At 33.5% G+C, this 24,197-nt stretch overlaps 1 protein-coding gene and 1 pseudogene across 13 annotated transcripts in view; one reads left to right on the top strand and one right to left on the bottom strand.

Annotated features, from left to right (window-relative positions):
* The window catches only part of CCDC148 (coiled-coil domain containing 148), a 195,135-nt gene that overhangs the window by 112,615 nt on the left and 58,323 nt on the right, over positions 1–24,197 (bottom strand). For 11 of the 13 annotated variants that reach the window (XM_036236126.1, XM_036236128.1, XM_036236129.1 and 8 more), the window contains 5 exons: positions 21,758–21,861; positions 16,299–16,381; positions 15,919–16,070; positions 14,730–14,825; positions 14,463–14,644 (listed from right to left, as the gene is read on the bottom strand). In XM_036236126.1, coding sequence (XP_036092019.1) covers positions 14,463–14,644; positions 14,730–14,825; positions 15,919–16,070; positions 16,299–16,381; positions 21,758–21,861 — 617 coding nt within the window. Of the gene's footprint in view, positions 1–14,462; positions 14,645–14,729; positions 14,826–15,918; positions 16,071–16,298; positions 16,382–21,757; positions 21,862–21,959; positions 22,032–24,197 lie in introns of all 13 variants that reach the window. The other 2 variants (XM_016152825.2, XM_016152826.2) reach the window with 2 other exon arrangements.
* On the top strand, positions 2,207–2,325 carry LOC118614395 (annotated as a pseudogene).

Genomic DNA, 24,197 nt, shown 5'->3' with positions numbered 1-24,197 from the left:
TATCACTGAAGGGAAGAAAAATGATTTTTTTTTTTTAAATGCAGCATCCTAATATTGCTTTGGAAGGAAAGCACTGTGAAAGATGTAGAAATTAAAGAAATGCAGACCCAATGTGGCCAGAAACCAGTATCTACAGTAACACTCCTCAGTTGATTGGAACAGAAAAGTGTTTAATATCAAGGGCCAGGTTTAGGACAAAAACAAAACTAAATAAAACCAGCTTAAATGCAAATGAACAATCAATAAATAAAGACATGATAATCTATAAATATATTATTTGCAATAATGTTGAAGTTAATATTTGCTTTATATACATATTATGACTCAGTTTTCCAGGTTCAAGAGCAAAAATAATAAAACTGGTGTACTTCTTTGGGATGGCATGAGGAAAACCTTATTAGCCTTCATGAGAGCTTCTGAAATTTTAATTGCCACATAAAAATGCTATAATATCACCTAAAACAAATTATCAGTAATCATTAAGAAATAATAAGAATTAGTTAGAAGAGTGGTGGCTCTCTTCCTCAGATTTATAAAATGATGTTAACAATGTTCAACTTTATGTTCTTTGAAAGACACTAATATGGGAAATAAACATAAAACTGTGTGTCGATTGTAGTTTCTCATGTTACTTGTTCTCCATAGTTTCAGTTCTAATGAAAGGGTTTTACTCAAAGGATTATATTTATCATTAGCTGGATATCCAGATAGGAGTAGGAAATAATTGATTTGCAATATAAAACAGGTGATATAATTCCTCTTACATCAAAAATTGGCAATCCTGTTCATAGAAATTTTAATCTCGTCTTTGCTTATAGCTACATATATTTTATTATTTTATAAAATTCTATTTGTATCATCCAGGTTAAAAAATGACATGTCAATTGTCTTAGACATGAATTTATCAAGCTGCTCTGATTCCATTTTCTCCAATTTGATTTACATAAGATTATTTTGATTTCACACTTAGCAAAGAACAGAAACATCTGGTAAATGACTCTTACTCCTTCACCTTGTAAAATTCAGATTTTTTCAGTCTCCTGAAGTATTAAAAATGTAGCCTCATGCACCATTACACTGTGCAGTTCCTAGCTGAAACAATTATATCAACGAGGTAGGTGCAGGCTGCAGTGATACTCACAATAAAGACTGTTGATTTAGAAATTTATAGCTACTATTCCTAGATTCACTTTCCGCAAATACATTTAAACAAACATATCATACAGGTAATATAAAGACTGAGCTATTAATTAAGCAAAGGCAAACTCTAAGACTAGTTTTTGGGGTATCTTATAGCAATTGGACCCATTTTTCCCCTTGAAAAAATGCATTCCACTATAGCCAAGAGGATTTAAAAGACATCTTATTCCCACAATAAACCCAAAGTTGATCAAACAATCACCAAATGTGGCTTTTAGTCCAAGAGTCGTAAAGTCATTAAGTATTTTTAATGATGGATCTATTTTAAGAGAAACCTATAAAATATACAAGACCAAAAATAAGATCATAGTCTACAGCTATTCCTCCCATAGCAAATATAAATTCCAAGGTCAGGTTGGATGATCCTGCTGGAATATGCCAAGAGAAAATGGAAGTTGCAGTGACCCAGGATGATGCTTGAGTGAACGCATTAGTGTTCATATAGTTATGCTCCTGTTTCTGAGCACTTCTCCCCTTATTAACGACCTTTAACTTACAACAAGCCCAGGCCAGAAATGTAGAACCTGAGACTGGACATGACCAAGCACTGAAACTTTCTGAAAGTTCTGAGTCTATATTCTCAGAGAAAAATGCCACCTGGTAATTAAGGTGGCAATGTTAACTTGTTGTGAGTTCATCAAGTAAGCAAATGTCAGTTATTACGCTCCTTTCTCCTTCTATCTTGTATTTATCAAGCAATAGTCAAACATGTTAGTATTTGTCTATTCAAATATTTTTAAAATAAAATTATGTGAGGACACTCAGTGTTTGTTGAGTACTAGCTTCAGATGCTGGCTTTTATCTATTTCATCTTTTATCTTTTTCATCTTTTTGCCAATTCTGTTGGCAAAATTTTCACATAAGGACCTTGATGCTATGCAGCTATGCTATGTAAATAAATATTGGGAAAAAGAGAGAAAGAGACTATGAATAAAACACTGGTGCTATTCACATCTGATAGCAATACCCAATGCCTCGATCAACAAGTAAAAAATGAATCAAGTGAGTTTACAGCCATGCCACCCTGAACAAGCCTGATCCCATCTGATCTTGGAAGCTAAGCAGGGTCGGACCTGGTTACTACTTGGATGGGAAACCACCTAGGAAGACCAGGTGCTGTAGATGTAAAAAATATAAATAAATAAGGGATTGTAAACTGACAAGGTCCTTGCAATCTCTGAGGCCAAGTGTTGCCTCACCTAATTAAACAAATAAACAAAAAAATGAATCAAATGATACAAAGTCTGTTAGTGAAAAGTATAAATTGTTTCTACTTTCCTAGAAAACAATATGGTAACATTCTCAAAGGCATAGAATTTTTCAGTCTCTTTGATTCGTCAGTTCCATTTCTAGGAATTTGTCTTAAGGGAATAATCATGGAATTACTCAAAATATAGTGACAAAGTTGTTTGTTCCAAGGTTTTTAAACAAATATCAAACTATGTAATAAATAATTGTGCAAAACCAGGAAATAAGTTTTTTTGTAGTAATGCCATGCATGTAATAAAAAATATATTGTAAAAGAATATTTAATATGATGATCTAAAATACAGAAGATTAGTAAATATTTATTGAAATACAAATACTATTGGATATGGTTTATTAACAGGAAAAAATGGATGTGTATAGAGTACTTTTTCATTTTTATAAACAACATACACATATCTGAATTATACAAACTATTATCAGAGGAGATGCCTGAGTTTTGGGAACTTAGATTAATTTTAGTTTCTCCTCTTTGCTTGCCTTGGTTTAAAATTTTTTTCTCTAAAAACATAATTCTTTCTGTATTAAGAAAAAAATATGTATACAGAAAAAGTCTATAGGCCACTAAATAGCTATTTTGGAAGTTGCTAACAAGTAAAGTAAATTGAAGTAATTTAGTTGAAAAAATATGAAACTATGAGCTTTGACAATATACACACAGAGAGAAAAATATTGTTAAAATCATCATGGACTTTAAATAGCATTCAAATTCAGATCTCATAAAATAGTAGAATAATAATGATGAATCAACATCATAAAATTTAATATGTCTATCAAACAATAAGGCAGAAATTACTTGTTATATAGCTTTTGCCACATATTGGCTTCAGATCTGACATAGCTAAATGGAGCATCATTCAATTATTTCTCATCTTTATAATTAATTTATCTAAATGCTAGGAAATTAAAGCCACAATCTCATCTGAGTCTAAAACAAGCAATTAAACTTGTCTTCATGTTGCTAATGAAACACAACCCTAATATAATCTAAATAGCTTCACAAATGTAATGAATAAAGAAATAGGCTCAATTGTAGTCAAAAAAGTTTTAAATATGTTTTAGTAAAATACAAACTTTGTTTAAAGCTGTGCTCTCCACATGGTAGCCACTAGCCACATGTTTAGCACTTGAAATGTGGCTAGTCTCAACTGAGATGTGCTGTAAGTGTAAAACGCAGACCAGATTTAAAAGATTTTGTATGAAAAAAATGTAATATATATTAATGACTTTAATATATTGATTATATGTTGAAATTAAAATGTTTTGGAACTACTGAGTTAAGTAAAATATATTATTAAAATTTCATCTTTAAAAATATTGTAATATGGCTACTTAAAAATTAAATTATATACATGGCTCACATCTGTGGCTTGCATCATAATTCCATTAAACAGCACTGATCTAGTAGTCAACCCAATTTACCAACACTCTGGTACATGTAAATGCTCAAAGTAATGCAATGTGAGGGAAAAGTTTTCTATTCAGATGAGCAGAAGAAGCTCCTTCCTGCTCAGCTATCTACTAACTAGGAAACTTTGGGAGAATTGCTCACCTTTTTGCTGACCTGTAGTTTCTTCATCTGTAAAACAGAGCTTTTTAAAGGGGTGCACTGAAGATTAAAATGACATGTACTTGTGATATCATGTGATAGGTACTCATTAAATATCAATGAGAAGATATTTACTCTTTAACTTAGATATTTAAAAATCAGTATTTTTGCTTTACGAAGTAGAAAGAGCAGGCATGCCAATATAATTCATAATCTTACCACCTGGAGATAACTATTGTTATTGTTTATTTGAGTGTGTAAGCTTTCAGCTTTTTATCCTGTGATCCATGTTATACAAACTATTTTGTGACCTGATTTTTAATTGCATAGCAACTTATTGCAACTATCTGTGTCAAACAAACTTCTTTAATATAATTATTAATGACAGTGTGGTACTCCATTGTATGTATATATCATAATCGATGAAGCTACTTTCCAATTGGTTGTCTATTTAGTCATTTTGAAGATGTTGCTATCACTAAAAAAGGAAAAAAAAACAATGTCAACACCCTTAAAGTCAAATTTTTATTTCACTTCTATAATGATTTCCTTTAGGGTTATTTCTAAAGAGACAATGATCATTCACATTTATAAAGATTTTTGATGACATATTGCCAAATTTCTTTCTGAAAGAGTTTATACACCAATCATGTATAAAAATCCCCATTTTCCCCATACTTTTAACCTTGGATAAATGTCTTTTATGCTTTATCATTTGACAGGTAAAAATATGAACATTTTCAATTTTTCATTGCTTTGATGAATAGAGAGGTTTTCATAAATTTCTTTGTCATTATATTCAGAATTGCCACCCAGAGTTCCATGGATGGCCACCATGACATCTGTTCAACTCCCAGCATCTGTACCATATACTTTGTATTCCAACTTGTTACTGCAGTAGATGAACCATCTGTGCTTAAATTCCACTTGTGTAGTGAATTCCATTACTGGATTATTCTCATCAACAACAAACATGCTGATAGTTCTCCCATGTTAAACAAGACAAAACAACAACAACAATAGAGTCTGGTCCTCCTTTCTTGCTCTCCTTTGCAAAAGATCTTCTCAAAAGTGTTATCTGTTATTGTCTTCAATTTTCTCCTCCCATTCACTCAAATCTGACCCGATCAAGCATTTGCTCCTACTTCTTCTGTGTAAATGGTCACCAACAACCACCATCTAAAGCCACAGTCAACTATCAGTCTTATTTGTTTGACTTAGTCACATTTATTCAGTGGATGACCCCTCCTCAGCTCACACTCCTGACCACTTCCTCTTCATATGCCTTCTAGGACAGCACACTCAATTTTTTTCATATCTCACAGACCTTTTCTCAGGGTCCTTTGTTGGATATCCCTCTTCTCGCTGACACTGTAATACAAGCAGACCCAAGAGATCAGTCTCTGTTCTCCTTTGTCTCGTCACTCACTTATTTTGGTGATCACATCCAATTTCATGCTGATGACTCATAGATATGTATCTCCAGCTCAGATCTCTCTCCTGACCTCCAAACTCATATAATTGACTGCCTTCTCAAAACCTGGATCTCTGATAGCACCTCAAACTCAACATGTCCAAACCTGAGAGCTAGATCTTCCCCACAGCCAAATCCAGCTTCACTTACAGCCCTCCCCCATCTCAGGTGATGATAACTCTATCCTTCCAGTTGCTCAACCCAAAAACATCAGACTGTTCTTTTGTTGTTCTTTTTTCACATACCTTATGAAATCTGTCAACAGATGTTGCTGGCTCTACTTTTAAAGTATGTCCAAAAGCTTAGTATGTCACATGACTTCTACTCCCTGATACAAGCCACCATTATCTCCCATCCAGATTACCTTAATAACCTTCAAAGTGTTCGATATTCAGTTTTTTTGCCCTCCCCGTCAAAATATTAAACAGGACTGCCAAACTGATCCTATTAAAACCTAAATTAGGTCTTGTTACTCTGCACACTTCTTTCACAATTCTGCTTCCAACAGCATCCCATATCTAAACGTTTTTACAATGACTACAACTCTCTAAATGTCCCACCCTTCACCCTTACTTTTCTGACCGCATCTTCTACTACTCTCTCCATCTATCACTGTGTTCCTGCCATGCATGCCTTTGGCAAACCACATGCCCACCTGCGTAAACACTTGATAAAACATGTACATCATAAATTTCTGGATGGACAGTTCTCTCACCCCTGTCATTCCTGCCTCAATGCCACCTTCTCAGCCAAACCTACCCCCAAACTTCTATTCAAAATTAAAATCTGTCCCCCATCCCCACAACCTCAGCAACTTGTCTTTTACACTAGTCTCTATTCTTTTCATAGCACTTATAAACTTCTGATTCACTACAGTGTATAATTTATTTAAGTATTGCATTTATAGTTTGTTGTGTGTCTCCAACTTGTTTTATGAGTACAGGGCTTATTATCTTTTTTATGCCAGTAGTTGCTCAGTAAATACTGTTGAAAATATAAATGATAAGTTGTTTCTTTATCTCCTTTGTTCCCCTTCTGGCTGTTCAGCAATCAATTCATTTGCAAAGTGTCTTTATATATTAGATATTTTAATTTGTTGTGCCTGATATATTTCAAATGTTTTCCCACTTGTCATTTAATTTTCACTCTTGTTATTTTCCTCTAAAAACATTCTTCAATTTTAGAATAGATAATATGTTCACATGCTTTGAAATTCAAAAGAAATAATAAAAAAGGACTATACAATAAAAATTTTCCCTCACACTCACCCCTCCCTGCCCTGCATCTAGATCCCCTCCCCAGATGCAATAGACATTATCAGTTTTTATGTAATTTTTCAGACATATAGAAGCAAATATATATGTTTGTGTTTATGTGTGTTTGTGTATGTACACATTTAATTTTCCCTGTTTTATGCAATGTGTACTGTACATCATTTTGTTTGCTAATGCTTGAAGATTATTCCATGTCAGTTAGCTAAAGTATTCACATTTTTTAAAATATGGAGAGTACATTGTTTGTACAAATAATCTATAAAATCAGTGCTCATTGATATTAAAATTCTTTCCTCAACCTTTAGCTACTGCAATAAACTAAATAATAAATTATTATATGCATATACAAATAACTAAAAATAAATCATATATATTCAAGTATATTTACATGATATATTATTAAGATGTGGAAACTATTGGGAAAAGGGCATGTGCTTTGTGATTTGATAAGTCCTACCAAACCACTCTCTCTAGGAAAGTTACACCAACTTAGACAGACTCCCTATATTGACATTTGAAATACCTGTATTCCCACATTCTTACACATCAGTTAGGTTTAGCTGCAGATGATAGACACTGCCGAAATTTTTTAAGTATAAAGGAATGTATTGACCAGATATTATATGACTTACAACATAATTGGAAGGGCTACAGAAGCAATTTCCAGCTCCCAGAAAATCACGATGCCTCTTTCGTGATTAGGAAAGGTCCCGTACCACGTTAGGAAGCTACGACTGCAAAGCGTGATCCACATCAGCGAAATGAATGTCTCACTCCCTGACTCTTTCCCCTATAACTTAATTCTGAATCCAAATCTTATGCAAGTATATTTGATTTCAAAACCTAAATCATATCCATTGACCTATCTATCCATAACAAATGATATCATTTATAAAATGTTTAATGTATGATAGCAATAGTCCTCCTCATTGCATCCCCAAACCCCACAGTTTTTCTAGCTATTTTTGCTTACTTCTTTTTAATTTAAAATCAAAATTCAGATGAATTTTTTAAATCCTATGAATAATTTTATAGGAATCACATTAAATTTATAGGCTGAGGAGGAAAATATAATTGTTGAATCTTCTGTTCTAAAAATAAGGTTGGCTTGTTTAAGTCTTATGTTCTTAAGAAACATTTTAAAGTTTTATTCCTATATCTTTCGAATATTTTGTTAAAGGAGTTCCTATTCTATATTTATTTTTGCTATTGTAAACTATGTTTTTTTTCATTAATTTTATCTCTTAGCTGGCCATTATTTGTATATAAAACCAGGTTTGGTTCTTTTTGTATTAATTTCATACTCTGCCATCTTACTAAATTATCTTGTTTGCATACATTTTTCTGGCAAATGCCTTGATTTTCCAAATAAAAACTCATTATCTAAAAATAAGAACTTTAGCTATTTCTTTTAATGTTTATAATTTGAACATCTTTCTCTTGTCTGATTTTGTAGCCTTGTATATACAGAATAACATTAAGTAATGGTGGTGACTACAGATCTTATCACTTATAAAGTGTTTCCATTGTTTCCTCTTTAGGTTTTGAAAGATTTATACATTTTATAATAGTAAAAAGTATTTGTCAAATAATTTAACATTTTTACATTTTTTAAAGAATGGATGCTAAAAATTTTAATGGCATTTTAGTGTCCAAAAAGGTAAGCCACAGAGGGTCTCCTTAGATTTATTATTTCAATGTGCAAAATAATAAATTATTTTATTATTTTATTATGGATCTTCATCGAAAATTTTTTATTTAGGATTTATGTATCAGATGTGAGACTAGGCTATTGCTTTTTGTGTGTATGTGTAATATTTTTCAAGTTTTTCTACCAATGCAATGCCTGTTTCATAAACATAATTTAGATGTTTTCCTTCTTTTGTGATCTGGAAAAGTTAAATAGCAATTAAATTATTTATTTTTTTATTCATGCTTTAAATTAATAAGCTTTATTGTTTAGTTTTAAGTGTACAAAAAAAACTGGGCATAAGTACAAAAAATTTCCATATATCTTCTGTTTCCACATGTGTACAACATCCCCACTATCAACATCCCACACGAGAGTGGTACATTAGTACAATTAATGAACTAACACTGACACTTCATTATACAAAGTCCTTAGTTTACATTAGGTGTGCATTCTATGGGTTTTGATAAATATATAATGACATGTATCTATCACTATAGTATCATACAGATAGTTTCACTGCCCTAAAAATCTTCTGCGCTCTGCCTATTTGTACCTTCCTCCTTCTAAACCCTGGCAACCACTGATCTTTTTACTGCCTCCATAGTTTTGTCTTTTCCAGAATGTCAGAAGAGAGTCGGAATCATATGGTATACAGACCTTTTCAGATTAGCATCCTTAGCTTAGTAATATGCATTTAAGTTTCTTCCATGTCGTTTCATTGCTTGGTAGCTCATTCTTATTTTAGTGTTGAATAATAATCCAATATCTGGAGGTATCCATTCATCTACTGAAAGACATCTTGGTTGATTCTGAGTTTTTAGCAATAATTAATAAAGCTGCTATAAATATCTATGTGCAGGTTTTTGTGTAGATATAAGTTTTCAACTACTTTGAGTAAGTGCCAAGGAGAGAGATTACTGAAGTCTGAATATGATTTGTGTAGGTGTAGTTTTGGGGGGTTATTTATCATGTGTAGTGTTTTCTGAGCTCCCTGGATCTGTGGTTTAGTGTTTGACATTAATATGGGAAAATTTCCAGTCAGTTGCTTCAAATATTTCTTCTGTTCTTCCCTTTCCTTCTTCTCCTTATTATATTACAGTACATATATGTTACACCTTTGTAGTTGTTCCACAGTTCTTGAATATTCGTTTTCTTCTTTCAGTTGTTTTTCTCTTTGCTTTTCAGTTTGGGACATTTCCATTGCCTATACTCAAGCTCAGAGATTCATTCCTCAGCCATCTTTAGTCTACTAATGAGCCCAGCATAGTACTCTTCATTTCCGTTATAGTGTGCTTGACTGCTATCATTTCTTTTTTATTATTTCTTATAATTTCCATCTCTCTACTTGTATTAGTCATCTGTTCTTGCATGTTGTCTAATTTTTTCACTAAAGCCCTTAGCATATTAATTATAGAGGTTTTTTTTTCTTTTTTTCAAATTCCTGGTCTGATAATTCCAATGTTTGTGCCATATCTCACCCTTATTTTGTTGCTTGCTCAGTCTCTTTAAATTGAATTTTTTGCCTTTTAGTATGCCTTGTAATTTTGTTGTTGATGTCGAAAGGTGGACATGATATACTGGGTAAAAAAACTGCTATTGATAAGCCTTTAGTATATAATGTAGTGGTGATGCATATTGCGGGGGGTGGGGAACAAGCTTTCTATAGTCCTATATTAGGTCTCAGTCTTTTGGTGAGCCTTTGCTCCTGGCTGTGAACTTCACCAGTGCTTCTCAGTCTCCTTCCTGCAGTTCCCCACCTCCCCTCCCCCATTTAGGTGGGACAGGATGGCTAGAGAGGGTTGGAGTTAAGTATTTTTCTGCCCGTAGGTAGGTTAGGCTCTGATAAAACCCCAGCAATTTAAGCTCTATTTTTATCAAAATAGTTTCTTCTGAGGGCAGCCCTTATTAAGAACTTCCTGGGGTATTTCAAAAACAATTCCTTTTTCCATCCCACTGCCAGAGGCTCAAGGAGATTTTTCTCAGATGTTTACTGTGAGTACATGGTAGGCTTTCTGGAAGTAAAATTCACAAGTATGTGCCACTCCTTTCCATGCTAGGCCCCCTAGAGTTTTTAACTTCCAGAATTGACTATACTCTGCTTCCAGCAATTCATCAATTACAGTTCAGGTTTTCCTACCCCATCTTGTTCCCATGGAGGTTTCTGCTCATGGGTTTCCTCTCAAGTAAGTTGTGACTTTCCATATTACTTGTCTCTCCAATTTTGGAGGCAATGGTTTGTCTTGTGACCTTACTTTTTTGATGTATCTACAAAGAGTTGTTGATTTTTTTTGTTTGTTCAGCTTTTCAAAGCAGAGTGGTAAATTCCAAGCTCCTTATGTGCTGGATCAGAAACTGAAAATCTCTATTGATTCTTTAAAGATTTAAAACTTGTCTGAGAAATCATCCTTTTAGATTTTTCTTACTGTTTATGTCATTGCGTTTATTTAAACTTTTCTTTATAATTTTAAGTGCAGGTAACATATTTTAAAAGGCTTTCTCCACTCCAAGGATTCTTAATATTTGTCTTTATCTCATTCTTTTAGGATTTCTTTTTCTTCTTCACATTTTAATGCACCCATAGTTTATTGAGTCATATAAAATAAGAAAGAGATCTAACCTTATTTTCCAATTGCCTGTTATTTAATGCTATCTTATAAATAATCCAATCTTTCCCTTAGTTTTGAAAATTTTCCTTTTTAATAAATTAAAATATAGATATTTTCTGTTTTCTGTATTTCTATTTTGCTCTACTTTTCTGCTACATATTCCACAGATATATAAAACTTTCTAATTTATTTTGATGTTATATATTTATATTTAGCTGTGTAAGTTTCATCTCTACCTCCTATCCCAGTTATTCTTCATTTTGAAATTTTGCCTGATTTTATGAGCTTACTCTTCCTAATAAACTTTGGAATTATTTTTTAACAATTCTTCAACTGCAATTGTATTAAATTGATAGAGTATATAAAAAGTTATGGATATTTTTAAGTTAAATCAACTATTGCATAAAATAAGGGATATTTTTGGTTGCAAGCAACTAAAACACTACTCATATAGTTTTAAGACATTAGTGTGGACTAATTGCCCTTGAAAATCCAACACTGAGGTTGGCTTCCCATGCAGTTCAAACAGCTCAGTTTCCCCATGATTATCTGGGCACCAGCTCAGTTTCCCCATTATTATCTGGGCTCTGTCCTCTCCCTGTGTGTTATTTTCCATCATTCACAGGACAGCTGCCAGCAGAAACCACAGTGGTGAACTTTCTTGGTACAACTACAGGGAAGAAAAGGTGCTACTCCTCGTGAGTATCTAACAAAAGTTCTGAGCTTTGTCCTGATTTAGACCCCATGAGCTAGTCACTGTGGCCTGAAAAAATGTATTTACTGACTGGTATGCACCTCCCACCTGGGCCTACCTTTAGTTCTGGGGATGGAGTCATTTTACGCCAAACCAGCAAGCTGCTATAAAATAGGGAGAATTAAAATAAACATTGGGATTAACCATAATGTCCACTGCCTTTACCCCAATGAAAACTTATAGTTTAAAAATGTCTTCCATATATTTCAACCTTCTGATGTCATAGTGGTACGCATCTGTTTAATATACGCACACACTCGCTTGTGCAGGTGTGTACATGCATGTGTAATCTATGTGAATTCTTACAAAGCCTAATAACTGGAACCAAAAGGGAAAATGGATATATCAAAATAACAGCAGATATTGGCAAACTAGAGGACCAATTAATATAACAACAGTTCAACATATAATTCATTGTGCTAGATAGAACAGGACATTTGCATGCCTTAATGCACACCAGCCAGACTGCAAATGCCCACCACCTCTGTATTTATTTAAAATAGCCTATTTACTTACTTTCTTTTCAATGAAACTGTTCCTGAAACTGTTCAACTCAATTGAACAATCTTTTATTTAAAAGCTGTTATGCACTTGGATATTTTAAATACTAAAGATATAAATATTGCTCATAAATTACTTTGTCTTCAAAGGGTTTACCATCTAGATATTTAATATTCCTTCTTAGAATGTTCTCCGGACCCTCTTTCTGTCTTATTCTAACCCTGCCAATTTTTCAAACACCATGTGAATTTCAGGTCCTCCATCAAGCCTTCCTATGGTATTTTTTCCTCAGTGTTTCTTCCCTTAGCATGTGATATATATTCATCTTATTTTCTCAGTCTTCAGTAATGACAATTGAGCTGTGAAATGTCAAATTTTTCTGAAGGGTACAGTGTTGTATGAAGGAAGAGCAGAAATTAAGTTCAGATTAAAGGAATGTAGGAAAATGGGCTGTGAAGTATGGGTCCCTCTTAGAGGAAAGGAGGCATTACAGACTGCTAGGACAAGCTTCTCCATGTTTAGGAGCTGCTAACCTAGAAACACTATAATCTCAGCTACCTTTGCTAGGGGGGACAAAACGCCATCTGGCAAAAAAAGATTGCGAGGCAACCAACTCGCTTTAAAAGGACAGTGTCAGATTTACCTTCTTTACAGTCAAAATCAGCCTGATTATAATGAACCTCTCAAAAGAGAAAAAAACCCACAACAACAAAAATATCAAAATAAAACCCTCTCCCTCTTGCTCGATGACCTCCAAAATCTCTTAAACAAGGTTGGGATGGGGTGGCACAAGAAGATATTTATTTTACAATTAGAGACTTAAACTAAGTGCAAGGTCGAGTTAACACTTCATTGTGACTGTGTTTCAATTGAAGTGAAATTAATCAATCACACATATAAATAATTTATTATTAATTTTGTCCTCAACTTTATTGCAAAGGAGAAGGAAAAAAGGAAGGCAAAAAGGCAGGGAGGGAGGAGGTTCTTAGGAAACTGAAAGGTGTTTATGAGGGAGGAAGACGTTACCATCACCACTGAGGTGTAAGAAAAAGGCTTAAATGGGGAAAGCCTCAGGCAGACTTCACCTAGGATTGCCTCTCCAAGTGTGCTGAGACGTGTGGAAGCAGTGATTGAAGGCTTTGGATCAAGAAGCTACGAAAATAGATAACTACTTGGTAGGATTTAAAGTTTTCCTTGTTGTTATTCATTTCTTAACAGTAGTAATTTTATATAAAGGAGTTTCGCTTATAGGCATTTCATTAAGAAATGTAAAATATGGATATTTGTCATATTTGTTTTCTTCCTTTTCAAAGTGACAGCTCTTAGTAAAAGGACACTATGAATGTGTCCCTTCAATATTTTTTCTTTCTTTTTAAGTATATACTCTTAGGGAGAAATTTCGAGGTCAATATGATAGAGTAAAACCATCTCTTCCCACAAAATGTTCCCTAGAAACTTCATCTGCCGCACATTACATGAGGTAAACTATTGATGTGACCCACGATGGCACTTCTGACTTTGTTCATTAAATAAATTTTAATACAGAATTTACACTAGAGAGCAGACCCTGCCAAAACTGAATTTTAAATCACTTAACATTACACTTGTCTTTCAGAAGAGAATTATCATTCTCAGGATAAAACCAATAGTACACTTCCTAAAAACATTTAGTATGTTTTTAAAAATTAACAAAATATACTTTAGTTTACTGTAAGAGAAAAATCACAGTGTACTACAAATGACATAATTCCGTGGCTATATTTTCCATTGTAACCAATTATTAGTGCTGATCTATAAATTTCCACTGAAAAGGAGCTTCACATCTTGAAATGAAAATTCATAGTTGTTAAAATTTCATGTTTGTTAATATTTCTTATCCGAGAGAGAAAGAGCTCAGGGAGAGGGCTATTTTCATCATGTTTCAACCTTATAAAAACCTTTAAGACCATTATTGCATGGAAATTATTTTGAAGGAAAAAAAAAAAAAAAAAACCTCTCCAACAAATGGTCAATCTAAATATTTATCGATCGACTGTATTCCAATCACATAGTAACTATGAAAACAGTAAATCAGTAGTAACCTCCTGCAAAAAGAAAAATTTAGTGGCAAAGATCTATATAATTCAAGTAGTTTCATCTTATTACCTGTATATGTCTTCTAATTGCAGATCAAAATCTTGAAGCTTCTTTTGATATTTCTCTGTAAAATTACAGAACTCGTTACAAATGGAAGATTTCAAATCAGGGTATGGGCATTCCAAAGTTTCTAATTCCATGGGAAGTTCACTAAGCAGGTTACTCTTTTCTTCTGAAGAATGGTCCAGTATCTAAAAAAAAAAAAAAAAAAATTATATGATTGTTTTGTCTAACACAAATGACAAATAAACAAATTACTATCTGTATCACACTTACTTTTATATTCCACTCTGAAAGATTATTTTCTAATTTCTGTTGCTCCAGGCTAAGTTTTTCAAAGACAGCTTTCAATTGTTCTTTCACAAAGTCAACCTATAGGACATTTAAAATAAGTAGCATGCAAATAATTGTGATTCATCCAATATTCATACTTAAAGTTTCAGGAATTATTCTTTAAAGCCAATAAGTGATAAAAAATAAGGTGAGAGAAAATCCCTTGAGGATCCGAAGAAGAGGGCTTGGGAGATACTACAGCCAGGCAGAGCTTATCAGGAGGGTTCTCGACACATAATCCAAAAATGGGTCTAGGAAATACAGGGGGTTCCTAGCCACTCTATACCCACACTTCGACTTTGTTTGTGGTGAGGCAGAGAGTTTATCAGATTGTCCTGTTTCTATCACCCCTTCCTTCCCTTGCATCCTTGCTCAAATCTGAAGCTGGGCATGGGATTTTTAATATTTTATGAAAGCTGTATAACAACACCAGAGAATAACTGAAAAATAGAATTAAAAAAAAATCACCTATAAGCCTACATCTAGTGCAATTATGATCATGGAGTTAATGCTCTAGTCAGGGAAGGTAGTCAAATAAACTGATGAAAAATAGCTAAGTATCAGGAAGAGGTAAGTAATGTAAAAACAGTGTGAGATAATAGGGAGTGACTGTGGCTTCTCTCATGTGGGTGATTAGAACAGGTCTCTCAGAAGAGAGGTCTTTTAAGAGAGGATCTAAAGCTCAAAAAGTGCCATTGGCGGGATGAAGGAAACGGCTAGCGCAAAGGCCTTGAGACAGGAAGGAGTCTTGCATGTGTGAGGAAGCATCAGTGGGACAATATCTAGGAGGAAAGGGAATGTCAGGTAGGAGATGAGGTTGAAGAAGCAGAAGCCCTGATGGGAGACCAGGTGGATGTCTTGGTCTCCCTGCACTGAAGGTGGATCCCAGAATCCACTGGGAGGAGGGACAAGAATGAAAGCAGAGAGACTAGTTATGAGGCCACTTTAACATTCCAGATGAGAAATGAGCACGCTTAGACAGCTTTAGGGATATGTTTAAGAAACTGAGTAGACAAAATTTGTTATACTTTTCATTAAAATACATGAGACACAGATGTTTGTTATCTCAAACTGTTCTAATTGGAACATAGAGCAACTATTAGATTATTAAAAATAAAGGTAATATACTAACCTCTTCCAGTACTTTCACTGGGTTTAACTGAGTATGTGAATGCGAGTGCTGCGAAATGTGATGCTGTCTATATTTTAAATCTGCTCTCAATCGCTGAATAGGATTTATCACATTTTTCAGATATGTGCACCATTGTTCTGATAGCTCTTGTTCTATGGTGAAACAAAATTAAATCAAGGTAACACATTATTTTAAGTTTCTTCAAAAACAGATTCTTAGAGTACAGATTTATTTCTGGATTCATTTACCAAAAAAAAAAAAAAAAGAGCAATTAATATTAAAAGAACATGAAGTTAATGGCCCACTTTCATCTTCAGAACAAAATTCCCCTTTAAATATAGGATCAAAAAAAAAAAAAAAAAAAAAAAAAAAGAACTCACCAAAATTCGTAAGGTCAGAAAGACATTCATTTCCAATGTTCTCTTCATTGAGAAAAAGTTTTATTTCAAATTCCATTTTACATCTGAAATAAACATTATCTCAATTATTTTTATAATCATAAACATGTATAGGTTTAAAAAATGACTAGTAGTAGAAATTTAATCTAATGCGGTTTTATCCACTTGTTTATTTATTTAGACCATATACTAAATTCCTAACATGGATTAGGTACTTGCCAGACACAATTAGCAGACATTTAGTCCCATCCAAAATGCCCACTGAGACATTTGGTCCACATCAAAAGGTCCTTGAAATACAGTTCTGTGCAAAATGTCCATGAGTATGGTCCATGTCAAATGGTCTTTGATATTTGGTCCTGTCAAAAACATCCATGCTTACAAAATGTCCCGGGGTTCTGATAGTCCATAACATTTGTTTCTACTTTTAGTTTATGGGATTAATACATAAAAAAATGCTATCATGTTTTATTGGTCCAATAATTATATTGTGGCTGTATTGCCAATAATAACCCTTCTTGTCTCAGTAGGCTACCTGGTGATGTCAAATGGGGTTAGATAGATGGGCCTAGGTTGGAATTGTGCAGAAGAGTAGGGTTTATATTAATTATGTACATTTTGTACAGGACCAAATATCAAAGACCTCTTGGCATAGACCAAATATGTCTGTAGATGTTTTAGACAAGACTGAATTTCCTGCAAGGGCCAGACACCGAGCTAGAAACATACATAAGTGAACATTTTAAGCAGAAGTAACACGTGAGCAAAGGCAAGCATGTGACACATCCTAGCACTACAGCCTGTTCAGCAGATCTGTTTTTTAGAAAAATTCCCAAGGCAGCAGGATGCAGGATGGGCTGGAAAGAGCGGTGATCAATAAAAATGGAAAATGAAGAGGAGAGGATCAGGTAGGTAAATCAGGACCAAAAAGGAGTTTATTGTAAAAGTTAAGAGAAGACGAGGTCCTGAACTAGAAAAATGGGAGTAAAGGTATATTTTATTTTTATACACAAATAAAAGTAATAAATCTTTATGAACTTTATGATATTATTTAAATATAGTAATTTTTAGAGTAAAATCATAACCAGCTCTAAATGGACATCCCAAAATATTGTAGTCTATCCCTTGCTTATGGCAGATTTAATGAAATCATAGAAAAGTTTTGATTTATTACCATTTTTAAAATATAATATTAAAATGGCATAAAATTTAAAATAGCAACAATTACAACACTTCAACGATTATTTTCATTTTTGTATAAGTTTCTAGCACTTGTCTACATGCTTGTATATTTTAAATATTTGTAATTATGACACATTTACCATTTTATAGTGGGGGTTTGAACAATTTTTTAAGATATTTCTAAACAATTTTCATAATTATCAATTATTTTTTATATGTGCCCTCGTCTTCTAAGCCAATTCACTTATAGGGGACAGGGTTGTTGTGTTTTTTTTTTGATATGTAAAGGAGGGGTGCTATTGTAGATGATAATTCATCATGTATTTTTCCAGCACGTAGTTTTTGCCAGAAGTATTTTTAAGATTATGTTTGAAACAGTTAAAGAGAGAATGGGTGTATAACAATGGAGTAAAACCAGAAGTTATTTCATAATGGATTTACTTAAACAAAAACATAGTACTTATAAACCATCCAGTTCAATTCCCTTATAATGTCAGTACCCAGAAAGCTATGGTAGAACATACAAACAAGTAAGAGAAGTAGCTTTGTGAGAGAAGTAGCTTTGTTTGTATAGATCAACCCGCTACTTTGTATGTAACAATTCTAGTAAATTCCATCCTGGCTTCATAGATTAACAACCCTGATTCATCAGAAAAGACTAGCTCGTTTCTCTAATTGTCCTGAGAGCCCAACAAATCCAGAAGCATTTTTTATGTCCTCAGGAACTACGAGAATCTGGGACTAGCTTGTGAAAGCTGGCTAACATTTCCCAAATTCTGTTCTATAAAACAGTAATGTCAAGGAGATGCTAGGGAAAGAAATATGGGAAACAGTAAACTAAACAAAATCAGACAAGTTTTTATGGTGTGGATTTCCCAGAAACTTGATTATGATAAAATGCATTGAGATTCTCCAAAAGGAAATGAAATATATTTTCCTAATGTATGGGACCATGAAATTCACTATTAGCCATACAGTATCTGGAAGAATATTTCTGTTTTGTAGAATGATTTAGAAAATATAGATTAAAATTGCAATAGACATAGGATATTAAAAATGATAACTCCAGAGAAGAGAACTCTGTCCTATTTATCACTGACATGCTAGACTAGTTTCCAGGTGTTCTTAGAACTCTATGGTACATACAACCTCCTCCAGACCTGAAGAGTGGACAATTAAATGTAAGGCAACTTTCTGTGTCTAAACTTGCAAATTTAAGTGCCTCCTAATGTTATTTGGCCTTTTCTCTGGTACCACTGAATATGATGGTACTACAAAACCTTACAAAACCTCTTGAGTTTTTGTGACCTTTTGCCTAGATAATATATTAATCTACTTCCTAGATGTGTCCAGTTGCAATGTAACTATCTGCAAGATAAACCAGCCCAGGGAAGGGTGTTTTTGAGCTCTCAAAAGTCTACTTTCAGTATAGGTCTTTGTCCTGCCAGGATGGTGCCAACGTTCCAGGTGTAGAATCAGTTGCCTCAGAATATCAACAATTACCCAGAGCTTCCTGAGATTTCTAGAGCAACCACTTAGTTACTAATTTTGGCAAAACACGTGAAGCATGGGGTACAAGAGAGTGGTAGAATCAGAAGCCAGTGAAGCAAACAATAAGCAAAGAAACTTGGGTTGTGAAAGGCAGAACAAGCAAATCTGTTAGTTCCCTACATGGAACTACCAACCAGGAGAGCTGCAGAAAATTAGGACATCAGAGCAGGCTGAAGGCCAAAGCTTTAGCCCTTCGACAAGGGAGGAGCTCAGTATTGCAGACACCTTAGACTCAGCTATTTGATCCAATTCTCACTATGAAAAGTCTTCCCAAGTGAGCGTACCCAGAGGCCAGAGAAGGAAGTCTCACAGCTGTTGGCGAAGGAATGAGCTCAGGAACTAGGCTCAGAGAGAGTTCTCCAGTGCCCTGAGTCACACGGTATAAATATTGGTCTCAATTTTATCTTTAAAGACTCATTTCCAGACAACATTTAATTGCTGTTGGTAAAATCCTATGAAATGCTTTGTATTAAGGTGATACTTTTAAAATAATGCTTTAAAACTAAAATCGTAAGCAAGAGACTATATATAACAGAGATTTGGTTAAAAACATCCCTTGTAGGAATTATAGTAAAAGTAGTAAGATGGACCAAAAGCCCTCTCAAACTTTATTAATCAAAACCTCTTATTAAAATAAAATTTATAACTCTTTATCACATGACCAATATAAATAACTTTCTCTTAAACCTCTTAACTGGTCATTCTGAAATAAGGGAGCAAGGGACCCTGGGGAAGTATATCAAAGTCTTCAAGAGGTGTCGTTTGAGAAAACGTATCAATTACTAATATAATTTCATAAATTTAAATATAAAATATAATTTCTTATTTGAAAATCTTATGTGACTTATTTCCTTAGTACAGATTTCAAAGCATTAAAGTTTGACAAAATCTTTTTTTTTCTACCAAGGCTATACCAATTAGATCTCAGGTAGTATGAACAGAACCCTGTGGAAAAAACAAAAAGCTGCTCAACTTCAAGTTCATGGACAACAGCCATTAAAGGTAAGGGCTCCAATATCACCTTCAAATAAACTAGCTGATTTGCCTTCTGCAAATAACTAATCCTCTGAACCTCAAGATTCTCATTTGTAAAATGGAGATAGCGTTGATACCTAAATGACCTCTGCAGGGTCATTGTAAGGAGTAAATAAAATAAAGCATGCCAAGTACTTAACTTGTACCTGGCACATGCTAAATTACCCAATTAAACTGAGGCTCTTACCTTCTGCAGGCCTGAGATTCTCAAATGAAACCTCTCATAATGATGCATGAGAATATTTTACTTTTAATTTTTTTTATTAAAAGGGAAGGTAGATTTTTAAAGGTGAGAAACACTGATAGAGCTTAAACTCCTGATTTTCTGATGGTTCCTAAATTCTCCACAAATCTAGCCGCGCTCTGTCCTTTCACTATTATTTCTTAATTTCACTGAACATACATTGAAATTAGCCTACTTTCTAGAATAACACAAAAATTTTTCTTGGAATTCCTTTTTCGGTCCAATATTCAGTCCTTATAAGTTCCTCATTTCCATCATCTTTGTATCATTCCAGGTCAATAAAATATATATATATATACATATATATGTTTTCCACAATAATATGTACACGCCTCTTCTGTCTAGCTCAAGAACAGTTTAATAAACACATTAAGAAGAGTATGGAACAGCCAAGATGAAAAAAAAAGCTTTCACTCATGTCTTCCTTCATATTTGAGCTTGCATCAGTGAGCACCATAATTAAAACCTCCTAACAGCTTTCTTTATCAGGTTTCGAGTTATGCAAATTTTCAAAAAAACTTTTCCTAATGGATTCAAACTTTCCACAAACGATAACTTTTTGAGGGATAAGATGGGTCTGATTTGTTTTCTTATCAGCAGTATGGTAACAAAGTCTATATAATCTCGTTTTTCCATGTTTTAAGTTATGCAGTGATGTAAAAGCACTTCCAATCACAAGCCTTTTACTTGTAAGAATCTCTTGCCAGAATAAGAAACTCCTATTACTGTAAAAAGTACCTACATCAAAATTAAAGTTAATGGCATTTGGAGATTTGACTTAGAATAAGACCGCAAAAGTTAACTATTTTGATATAAAATATATGCTTAAAAATATACATTTTAAAAAGCATACTTTATAAATTTAATGATCATCAACTGGTATATGTGCCTCAGCTGGAGGGAGAACATGCCTGCCTTCTCTTTTTGCCTTGACTTCTGAATTTTATTTTTCAAAAATTACAATTAAGATCAAGTATAGAATCATTAATTTTAATTCATCTTGAAGTGACTGCTGGAAATAATAACAAAGTCAAAAATACAAATGGAATGTTAGTCATCGTGCAGCTACATCTAGAAATCATTGAACAACTCGAACCCTTTAGTTTATTTATGCATTAATTTATTGAAATCATTTATATATCTCCTGCTATGTATCCTCCAATGAAAAGATGAACATGATGGGATGCCTGCCCTTGTGCTAGGTGTATCGCAAGTATGAGTGGGGTGCAGAAGAGAAAGTGATTAGTAAATAGTGTCTTTTTTCCCCTAAGGAAAGCAAAATCCATATTAATATATCCATTAAATTTCGAATGATAACTTTAAATTTTTATTATAATTGTTTAATAGAAAATTATAGACTATCTAACTAAATAACTGCAAACCTTAGTAATTCCTAGGTGCTCTTATTAAAATTTTCTTCAGTTCTTACCTGACTTCATGTAGCCTTTGAAGCTCCTGCCACCACACTTGCTTGTGTTGCTTTATTAGTGTTTGTTCCTTAGATATCTTTGAAGTCTGCACTGCTTTTCTGATCTAGATTTAGAAGAAAAGAGGAGCCTATTCAATATTTTTTTTAATGTATTTTCCACAATGGAAATGTTTAATCTGTATTTTCTAAGTTAAATACTTACCGTTTTTAAATCCTATTTGTTTATCTTCTAACACAAAATCCTCCTTAAAGTAGTACTTTGTTAAACAAAAAGCTGGGAGGTGAAAGAGAAAATGATTTGGAATCCTGATCATTTAAGAACTGTTTTCAAAGTATTTATGAAAATGAAGGTAAAGTAATTCTATTTTCTGTACATATAACAAATAATATAGTAATTCATACAGTCCCAGAAAAATTTTCAAGAGCTTTCCATATATTTTTTCACCTTTCAGTACTTTTTTCCTGCCAGGCGTCATGAAGACACAGATGAAGACACTGAAGTTCAGAGACTTTAAAAGAGTTGGTCAAGATCATAAAGCTCATAAACATCAAAATCACATAGAACCTTGGTGTATGAATTGGTTTTCATCTGGCCCTTCAGCATTAGGACAGGAAAAAGTCATTGGATAAACTCTTGGGAGGCCTGGCTCTAGTCCCAACTTCAACACCTACTAGAAATATGACCTTGAATATGCAATTTTAATCTTTCAATTCCATGACTTCATAAATAAATTGCTAAAAAAAAAAAAAGCAAATATTTATTCGAATTCGAAGATACTTAAAGAAATAGTGAAATATAAAGCAGCATTGAAACTCAAGTTTTTAACTAAATTTCAATTTCCCCTAACTTTTATGACTTTTTTAAAAAATGTAACATGTAATTCATACTTTAGGGTTTCTGTTGACAAGCTGTATCAGGCCTGGGTTTGTTTGCCTTAAGTTCCATTCTTGGCCTTCTCTCTAATCTATTCCATATCAAAGAGCAGCCTGTGTTTCTCAGACAACCCTCAGCTGGTTTCCAGCTGCGTTCAGTCAAAAGGAGACACTGGCAGTGGGAGACTGAAGAGAGAGAGGAAAGAAGAAGCCAAAGCATCTTCTTCATTTGCTCCAACTTTTCTTGACAGTTCTACTACAGTTCCAGCTATCTCTAGGTAACTTTGGTTCATAGGAAGTAGTATAGCCTTGCTTTTTCTAAATGTCACTCTGACATGGCAGCGACTTCCTGTTGTTGTTAATCCCTGTATTGCTTCACAGTCCTGTTTGGTTTCACAGCTCTATCACTTGTATAACCATTTCCTGAATTAAAGACCCCTCTACTCATTAGAGATCTCCTCAAGTAGTATCTGTTTTCCACATTAGACTCTGCCTGGTACTCATATGTATGTTGAACTCGTGTATTCCATATTAATACTTTTAGCCATCTACAAAAGTGCTACTCCTCAAATCAGAAACTTGATGAAATACACATATTTTATATTTTCTCTGCTACTAGAATGCTTCGTATCCTGAATGCTTTAACAGATCAATACTGAAGATAAAAAACCTTCAGAAGATAAGTTCTAAAAGGACTCTTTATAATGCATGCTATTTCTAGCTGTCATTCCCTGATTACTTTAACCTTGAGTTTATCTTTCCGCAGTTCTGGATACTGACTCATAATTAGGGCAGCAAAAAAAATAAATAAATAAACATAATAATAATAACTTAAAAAAACACGAGGTAAAAGTCAAATGTTTTCTTCTGGAGATCTTAAGAGTGCTATAATTATGAATGTAGAAGAAAAGTACATTTAAATAAGAACTGGACATTGCAGGAATGCATTCAGAATCTCTATTTTATCTATGGCAAAAAATAAAAGTGCATAGTATTTCTAAAATCTGACACTCTAGTGTTTGCTTTAAGAATACCTAAAACTCATTCCAACTATTTGTCATCTACAGTCTCTAAAGTTTGTTGCAGCAGACACAACTTTTGAAATTAGATCTCTTTGACATATTTGGTCTATGCTGTACAAAAAAATTAAAATACATTGGTGAAGGATGTAGACATATTTTTATAGCTTAAAAGAAAATCAATGCTGTTGCCTTTGGGCCTGGGGAAAGACCAATTAAATAGACTATAAAAGTCAAAATAAAGCTACTATTTTTCACTAGACACTTCCAATATTTTGCAGAACATCTTAATTTTTTTGTAAATTCACTCTTTGATTACACTGCTATCCTCTGGCCAAAAACAAAGAAAAATAAAATCTGAAAAGAACGAAAATGTTCAAAGTTGTATCTATCAGTATTGAGATGTCTAGGTGATTCCAATTCATTTTGCTAGGCAATGAGCTATATGAAATCAATATTTAAGGAGGATAATGATTTATTCAAAAAGCTGATGAATGTAAAATAACAAAAATAAAAATTTATAAAAGAATTAGAAGCTAGATGTTTCC

This window comes from Rousettus aegyptiacus, unplaced genomic scaffold (genome assembly GCF_014176215.1).
Source record: "Rousettus aegyptiacus isolate mRouAeg1 unplaced genomic scaffold, mRouAeg1.p scaffold_m13_p_2, whole genome shotgun sequence".
Taxonomy (NCBI): Eukaryota; Metazoa; Chordata; class Mammalia; order Chiroptera; family Pteropodidae; genus Rousettus; species Rousettus aegyptiacus.
The sequence above is the reverse complement of the archived record's forward strand: the minus strand, read 5'-3'. Positions and strand labels throughout refer to the sequence as shown.